Consider the following 9094-nt stretch of genomic DNA (forward strand, 5'->3'; position numbering starts at 1 on the left):
CTTAAATATCTGGAGATTTCAGATTTTGGATCCTAATAGTCCAAAGTCAAACTTTAAGCACTGGTGTTTTTTTTATGACCAAGAACTTTTCAAAATACCTTTCAAGTGGACTTTTTTTCTGAAAGGAATATTAAACCTAAGCCATCGGTCTATATCAGTTGTTTTTGAATATGTTGTTGTAATCCATTTGAATAATTTCAGTAGCATAATCATTCTTGAATTCTGTTATATAATTACAGGGGTAATTACATGGATTTACTGTGATTTTCAGTTTCTTTGCAGATCGCTTGTTTACTTCATACAGTCAATTTTGAACAATTACTATAGCTCATGCATACCAGAATGCTGTTGAAAAGTGAAGACATTTTCATATTGCATAAGTTAAAAAAAAATCTGACAATAGTAAATATTGAAATTGTAACTAAAAAGGAGTTTAAGATACTCTTTAAAAAAAAAACCCTTTTGTTCCGTTTATAGTTGGTTCTTGTTTGGAATGTTGTATTTTCGAAGGCAGTGTTGTGCTTGTGTTGATGGAAAGCTACAGTGTGTCTGCTGCCTTGGCATAGCTTTGCCACAGAAAAGTAGAATCATTTTGACGATTCTGTCAGTTCCAGTCCTGCTATTCAGAGTCCTATGGCAAGTAGTAAAATTGTTAGTTATATCAATTTCACACTGCTTGGACAATCTCTGAGCAGCAGAAACAAGCACTAGCATTATTAACAAGAAGAGATGATACCAAGGAAATGTAGCTGTCTTTCCTCAAAGGCTCTAACTAAGGTCAGTTTTCAAGCAGAGTTTGACCTGCAGATTTCAGGCACCGCTTAGACAAACGCTGCTTAAGTTGTAATTAGCAAGTTGACTTCATTCCTGACCATTATAGGACAGCTTCACTGTGCAGCCTTTAAACTCTGCTGCAAATAAGTTTAGAACATCCTGCTGAAGGCAGTATCACTTTTAAACATGATTCTGTATTCCTCTAATGTAACAGACGTGGATAAAAGGTCTGCTAGGTGCGTTAATAACTATAAAACCATTCTCTGAGGTTTTTATTAGTTGGGTGAATGGATTTTTACAGGACATCTTTATGGACAAGTCAGGCAGAACAATTTATTCTCTTATTGCACTGGATCTTCTTTAGTAAACCTTTCATAGAGGTAGTAGAATTAATATCATTAAAGTCTCTGTCACTGAGATGCCAGCAGGATCATGAATTTGCTTTAAGTAAAAAGATAAAAAAAATTCGGACACTCTGCAAATCATTAATTTCTCTAAATATGTAAGACAATGTGTCCTTATTAGCGCTTGTAAGTACAGGTGCTAATGATCTAAAGTCAAAAGTTTGGAAAAGGGGGTACAGTCAGGTATCCAGGCTGGTCACATTGATACAGCTTGTTGCATTTTTAAAACTACATGTATGGAACTCTCAGCTCTCCTTGAACAGCATTGTTTTGTTTTGCTGCTACCATTATAGCTGGAAGTTAACCCTTACCATCTTTTTTAAAAGTCTGACACAGTTTAAAATGATGGAATAAGGTGGTTTCAGTTGTATAATAAAGAGCATCTTCTGTGCTGTGAAATACCTTTTTCATTTCTGCTGTCTAGTAAGTCTTAAAAGGAGGAGACAGAACAGGTATATGATGCTGGGCACCTCACTTCATTCTTGTGCGAGTTCAACAGCTTCAATGTGTGATGTTTTTATTTCTGTTTGCTAAGTGATTGTTGGCTGATGTTAGACATTGTCTATTTGAACTATTTGAAATGATCCAGTTTTTCATGATGTCTAGCATCTTTTCAAAGCTGAGACTTTTTTCTCCTTAGTGCAATGGATAGAAGTAATTTCTAAATGTACATGTGGATAGCTGGAAGATGTATGTAGTTTACTAGCTTGATAAAACTCAGTTTTCTCAAACTTTGCTTTTTCAGGCACCTCGTAGTGAAATTTGAAATGTGTAATACTCATGTACTTCAGAAGATTAGGTTAATAGAAGGACTTTTACTGAGTGTAAACTGAGATTGTATTTTAGAAACTTCTAAGTTGACGTTCTTTCTCCCTTATTCTAGTGCGAGAGAAGAGGAAGAGTAACCACATCAACCATGTAAGTAAAACAAATTCTTAGAGGTAGGATACTAGTTTAAAGAATATTAGCATACTGGGACAAAGACAAATTCAAGAAACAACTGTAGTACTTGTAGGTGTACAGTCCTGCATGCACTGCATGTCCTTCTTAGCAAGATAAAACTGAATTGTCTTTGCCTATGTTAAAAAAAAGTGAATAAACAGGCAAAATATCACCGAGTGTACAATAGGTGATGTCAAAAGCATAATAAAGGATTTTCATTGTATCAATTTTGACTATTTCAAAACAGTAATGGAGAAAATATAAGTCAAACTACCTATGCTGGTATTTAAAACAAATAAAACTGGATTCATTTCTCAGCTGAGATGACAAGTCTTGAATGACTTGAATGTCAGTATGATTGTGGGGCTTTCTTGTTGTTTTTATTGTTTTTTTAATTACAGTTTCAGCCTTAGTCTGCCAGCACCAAGGTGCTGACTGATGGGATTGTTTTTGCTGGCAGACTTCAACTGAAATGGGAGATGTTCCCAGGCAGCTGTTAGTGGTGAAGGATGTCAAAGTTTCCATATGAAAGTCTTTCAGGTTTTTAGACTTGGCATTCAAATAGATGATGGCAAAAACTAATGGAGCTCAAACTGCTTGATTAAAACTGTTCCCTCAGTTATGATGTCCTAGCCCTTGTTCAAGGCATTCTCTAAAAAGGCTTAGGGAAGCCTGACTTAGTATTGTAAAAAGACAAGAAAATTTCTTAAAGAATAAAAGCTACAGTTTGAGAACAGATGATGGAGTGTTTTGCTAGTTCTGAATAGTATAAGTACTGGCAATGGTAGCCCTTCGTTTCCTGATTCCAGGTGCTAAACAAGACATGAGTGGAGAGATCCATGTCAGGAACAAAAAACTAAAACCAAGAAACCAAAACAGCACTGTCTTTACAGGGAGAAGTACTGAATAACCAGAAAATATAAACGTGTAGGAGATGGTATAAAAGAAGGAAGAAAATTGTAGAGACATAGGGAAATCTAAGAAAATACATAATAGAGAGAAAAGACTGAGGCCAGATCTGGCAAGAACGGAATGGAAGAGAACTGAAAAAAGAGGATTGCTGCTTTAGTTGCAGCTATTTCTGCTGAAAACTACTTATCTAAAACATCATGTTGTATATTACAAGGAATGGCGTATAGGTACATCTTACACAAAGAGCGTATTATGCAACTTGATGGTGATAGGGTAGTTTACATGCCAAGAGCAAACTTTTACAAAGACCTGCTCTGCAGTAGCTATCTACGTTCCAGGTGTAAACCCAGTGTTCAGCTTAGTAAACTAAACCTTACAGAATCACTCTTTATGAATTTATTTCCTGTTCTTCTTTTTTTTTTTTTTTCCCCTAAGGTTTCCCCTGGGCAGCTTACGAAAAAATACAGCTCATGCTCAACAATATTTATAGATGACAGCACGGTCAGCCAGCCTAATCTTAGAAGCACAATAAAGTGGTAAGTACCATTTGTCATCAGCAAGGGACTGAATAACACGGCAAGGTTTGTTGGGGATTCTGTGGTGGTCTTGTCTGTTCCAAAGCTGGTCGTACACTTGCGTGATAGGAGCACAGATTCAGATTGGTCACTGAGGGGCTCTAGAAGCCTGGTTTGTTATATTGCTGTTGGAGAGAGCTCCTTTCAGTGACAGAGCTGATGTGCTGCTGTATTTCAGTACAGTTGTCATTATGCACTTGGGAACTTGAGGCAGTGCTGAAGTATGTCAGTTTTTTTGGTTTAAAATTAAGGGGGTTCAAAGTCTTCAAATTGAAAGCCAAATCCAGAAACTGTAGATGAGGGAAAACTTGAAATGGATTTTGCATGGAATTGTAGGAAAAGTTTGTGAGACTGCATTTTCTACTTGCCAGTGGTATTATCCTGCCCTCTAGTTGTGGATAACTGTATGTTGCTGGGTTTGGCTTTAGTTCCAGCCTTTCTACTTTTTCTTTGTATATTTGTTATTTTAGGTATGTGAGTTTGATAACTATTTAGTCTTCTTGGCTCTCCAATGGAAATGGCTATTTGACCTATTGTTTTGGATACTATGGAGATGATTCTTTGTGCATAGACGATAGCAGCTGAGAATTGAAAAGACAGTTTACTGTGCTGGAAGGGAAAGGAAGGTGCACTAGCTTCAGGCCCAGAATGCTTTACTGCTGTAACACTTCAGTAAAGTTTGGAAATGTCTAAGTTGATCTGTCACTTTCAAATTTGGTTTCAGACAGGCATGTAGCATGTCACTCCTTCCATCTCCGGAGAAGAAAGATCCTGAAAGATGGCACTTTTGCCATTTTGAAGTGGTATACAGCTGGCAACAGATCAGAGCTCTCCTGTGATGGATTCCTGTGATGGCAATATTCCTGCTATCACTGCCAATAAAGTATCTGAAATCTTTTGCCTTATTTGACTCAGCAGAGACTGAGGTCTACTTTTGTCCCCTTCTTGAATTATGCTGACATTCTTTATTTTTCTCCTTTTAGACAGACCCCATAATATGACAGCCAGAGATAGGAAATTAAAACATCGGCAGTACAACAGTATATGTAACGTTGAGTAGAACTTTCATCATGCTTTAATCATGGATAGTCCACATTTTCAATAAACGTTACCTAAATCTGGTAAACATGAAAATCTGGTATAACATTTCTTTTATGGCATAAATATATGTACACAGAACATAAAAGTAGTTTGGCTGGCATATTTGGTTTCTGCATCTCTTTTGACCAGTTTCTGCCCAGGCAGGTAAACATCCAAACCGAGACACAAAGTACTGAGGGCATGAGGGGAAGCCAGTACATAATGGATTCTGAACATTTTGTCCTGAACAGCAGCTTTTGCATCAAAATTGTATGCGCAGAATATGCTTTGTTAAATCTTTTTTTTCTTTCTCTTTTTCAGTGTTACATTAGCAATATTCTACCACATAAAGAACAGGTGAGTGAACTCTAAATTTCTTTTTCAAAATAAATTAACTTTCTTTCTGAGCCAGGGAAAATGGCCTTGACAACTTACGTAACTCAGCTAATATAAATTAAAGAAGTTGAAAAATTTGGCAACTTCATGGTATAGCTGCTTTCTCTTTGTACCCCCTCTTGAGCTGATATGGCAAGGTCAGTAATATTACCCATCCTCTGTCACATGCTTCATCAAGAATGAAGCATGAAAAGTTGGAACAGAGGAAGTTAGGAAAGTATACGTAACTCACCACAAATCAGCCTTTGGGTTTTGTTGAGCTTTTACTGAATACAGTGGTAGAGATTAGTTTTGGTAGGTGAATGAACACTCTCCTGTGTACAAATAACCCTTGCCATTATAGCTAATTACAGTGTATACTTTAAAATTACAACTGCCTTTTAAAAATAATGAATGCTGTCAGTGAGATGGTTTCATGTTTTAAGGGAGAACTGTACTAAACGTAATATGAACTATGGCTTCTGTATTTGGAAGTTAAATTAAATTTGCTAGTGAGACCATGGATAGCTGTTCGTTGTTAACTTGTTAAATATTCAGTTGAAGAGCTCATCATTAGATGCCATGCCAAAATACAAAAAAACTTCATATCATGTTTTACAAAAAGCTGAATGATAAAATATGTCCCTTTATCCTCTTTAATGAATAATACCTACTAGTGGAACATAGCATTACCACTTAAATCTTGCTATTAAAACAGAGATTTTTGCATTGTAGAGATTCAGACAGATCATTGGATATTTTTGATGAAAAATCTCATCCCCTCACAGTAAGTGTAACTTTTTTGATCTTGTGTGTATATGAATATACATTTTTTAATCTTGTTTTGTATTGCATGAGTCCTAAAAATGTCTTAACACCAAGTCACAAGCAGATTGATCTAAAGTTATATCTTATGTAGTGCAGACTGTCCTCTGAACTTCTGATATCAGCTGGATCATGAATGCAACCTCCAGTCCTTCAAAATATTGCAGTGTATGTTTGTTTTCTATACGATATCTGAAGATAAATAGAAAGCAAGCTAGTGAAGTGCTGATACTTCCATATTGCATATTAGGACTTTGTCTTGTCTTACTCCTTTTTTCATCTCTTTAATAATACTACGACAATCAATTAAAAAGGTTTTCCTGTTTACTTGTGAAGACATGGTCAGTACATACGTGCCTAACCTTTTAAGTGATTGCAGACAGGACTACGTAGTGCATCAAGCATCACACAAAGCAGGAGACAGGGAGTCTGGTCTTTAAAAAACCTGAAAGGCCAAACTTTAAAGCAAATATGCTTAATGCTGCTTACCCTCACAGGTAGGGTCATTCAGTATGTGATTCTAATGTGACTGGTTCTGGGACACCTACAAAACCTCGTAGTACAGAGTAGCCCAAGGTTGCGTGCTATCCGTGTCCAGTTTGAGAAGTATTAGATTTATGACCTTCCTACAGAGTGGCCTATTTTATTCTGTCTTTCATTTTGAATGCATTTAGTAACGCTTTAGTGGCTTTAAAAATTCAGTTTGCTCTGGGAACGTAATTTATCTCACAACTTTAGCTCGTTAATAAACAACGTTAAAGTTTGTTAGAGTAGCACTCCTAAACAGGACCCAGTGTGATAGGAATTGTACACTTTAATAAATATAGCTCTTTACTCAATACAAATAATGAACTTCAGGAGAAGAGCTATATAGGTTTCTTGCATGGCCAGTGGCACTTTCAGAGAAATACCTTGTCCCGAACTGTTTTTATCTGCCTAAATCAGTTGTTTCACATTGAAAATTATTTATGTAAGATGAACTCCAGTTTATCCTGATAATTTTTTTTTTGTTTAGCAATCTGACATGTTTGGATCCTTTCTTATAGCCTACTTCCTATTTAATGAGTATGCATAGAGGAAAATCATTGTATCCTTCAGGGAAAGCTTAAAAGGTCTCTTCTATCTTAGTACTATATACAGACAGAAACATAGTAGTGGCTGTCTGTCATACTTCTGAGGGAAGAAATACAAATTACTTGCTAGTTTCTATAGCAATAAACTTTTGGGCCTAGTACCTACAGCTCACTTGAAAAGGTTAATTAGTTGGAACAAATCTCCGGACACCTTATCCTTTAAAAATTCAGTCACAAAGAAGTCAAAATCCAGACAACTGTCCAGGCTCAGTTGTCCCTAATCGCAGAAGTAAGAGGCTTCAAGTTACCAGCATCACACAGTTTTATCACAACTCTCAGTCTTAGTCTTTTCCTCTCAATTCCAGTCAGTACTAAAGTACTTCAAGGTGAGAGCTTTTGTACTGCTTGTACTGACCAATTCTGGATGGCTCCATTTGCCTTTCTCCATGGCACTTTTTGCCTTTTGCTCAGTTTCACTTGCCTCTCCTTTGCCAAGTTTGCCAGTCCAGGATCACTAATTGAGCTTTGTGCCTCAACCTCAGAAGTCTTGATTTTTGTGGCCTTAGTATTGTTTGAGCGCCTTGAACCAGAAGCAGCTCGTCTTTGTTCTTTGGAACTACGTGCTTCTAGTATTTCCTTGTCTACGTACCATGCTGGATCCTTTGTCCACATTTGGGAGGACCTTAGCATCCACAGCAGAAATGTAATGTGGAAGAGTCCACTTGTTGCCTTTTCTGCCTGCGTTTGGCTGGGTGTTACAACGTTCCATGGGGATGGTCTCGAGTATCTCCCTTCGGGTACTCCGGAGAGATGCGGGAGTCTTAACTTGGAGACGTGAAGGAATAAATGCTTCAAGCATAAGCCTTACCCACACTTGAACTCCCTGCTGCCTGTCAGTACCAATCCAGCATGGTGGTGTTCCACCATTAGTTCCTGCACCGTGGGGATCGTTGTTGCTTCTGACAAGTTACTGAATTGTCAGTATAGCTGGCAAAAGGTACTTCAGTGTCGGTAAGTTAAAGGATATATTTGCAAGTACATTCCCACTGTAGAAAACTAGAGTTCGACTGAAATCCTCTAGGTTTTGTCATTAGAACAGACTCTCTAAACAAACTGAATATTAAGTTTATCTGGATGTGGGAAAAGGAATCTTCTTTCTTTTTAAGCATTGGTTTATGAGGTCTTGTCCAGTTGTTGCCTCTCTCAAACCAACTGGTGAAAAGAGGCAGCAGACAATTTATTGCACCGCTTTGGACTGTCTAAAAGGCAAATGAGGAAATATATGCGCTGAACACCTATGGTTCTCTTCTGTCCTGGAGAACTTGGCTGTGGCTGAGAGGAAGGCCAATAGATGTGTTTTGTGTTTTTGTGAACAGTAAGTCCTGTGCGATACCAGAATCTATTGCTGCATATGGGTTTCTCTTTCAGAATAATGCTTGATTACATGGATAGTATGTGTCTGTAGCCATTTGATTTCTGGATTTTCCCAAGAATGAGTCCTATGCAGACAGTATAAGTTACCTTCCAGTTCTGCTTGTGCTGGAATTATTAAAATGTATTCTTTAGCTCTTTTTCAACTTGAAGGGGAATCTTGTGAAGTCTCTTAATTTTGCCTTTTGAAAAGCCACTGCTTCCCTTGTGTGTATATGACTAATTTTCTTGCAGGGAGAAACCCTTTTTTTTTTTTTTTTTTTAACGTTTGTAAAAAGCTCCATGGAGAACAGCCAACTCCAGTAATAATGCTGGCAGTTCATGCTCTTTCCCATAAGCCTTACAGATCAAAAAAGTGTTCAGGTAAAAGGTTTTATCAGCTAAAGCTATTGTTTTTGACTTGGAACATTTGTAATATTGCAAGGCCATTTGTTCTTTCAGTATAGGATTTCACTGTCTGTGATATGGAAGGCTGTATGCGCTTCCACTCGGTGAAAAGAAATAGCACTGTGTGGCTGTTCTTTCAAGTCAGTAATAAGTAAAACAGATATTCAGTAATTCAAAGGACTTTATTTCAGCGGGAAGAAGTTCCAGATGACTACTATAAGCATGACCCTGATCACAAGCACATCTACCGATTTGTACGGACGCTTTTCAGTGCTGCACAGCTGACAGCTGAATGTGCAATAGTGACACTGGTAAG

At 37.4% G+C, this 9094-nt stretch overlaps 1 protein-coding gene across 1 annotated transcript in view; it reads left to right on the top strand.

Moving 5' to 3' along the window:
• Positions 1-9094, top strand: part of CCNYL1 (cyclin Y like 1) — a 36815-nt gene that overhangs the window by 16142 nt on the left and 11579 nt on the right. The window contains exons 3-7 of the mRNA XM_068948105.1: positions 2062-2096; positions 3468-3568; positions 5009-5044; positions 5798-5849; positions 8970-9089. Coding sequence (XP_068804206.1) covers positions 2062-2096; positions 3468-3568; positions 5009-5044; positions 5798-5849; positions 8970-9089 — 344 coding nt within the window. The remainder of the gene's footprint in view (positions 1-2061; positions 2097-3467; positions 3569-5008; positions 5045-5797; positions 5850-8969; positions 9090-9094) is intronic.

The sequence above is a fragment of the Struthio camelus genome, chromosome 6 (assembly GCF_040807025.1).
Source record: "Struthio camelus isolate bStrCam1 chromosome 6, bStrCam1.hap1, whole genome shotgun sequence".
In the NCBI taxonomy this organism is placed as follows: domain Eukaryota; kingdom Metazoa; phylum Chordata; class Aves; order Struthioniformes; family Struthionidae; genus Struthio; species Struthio camelus.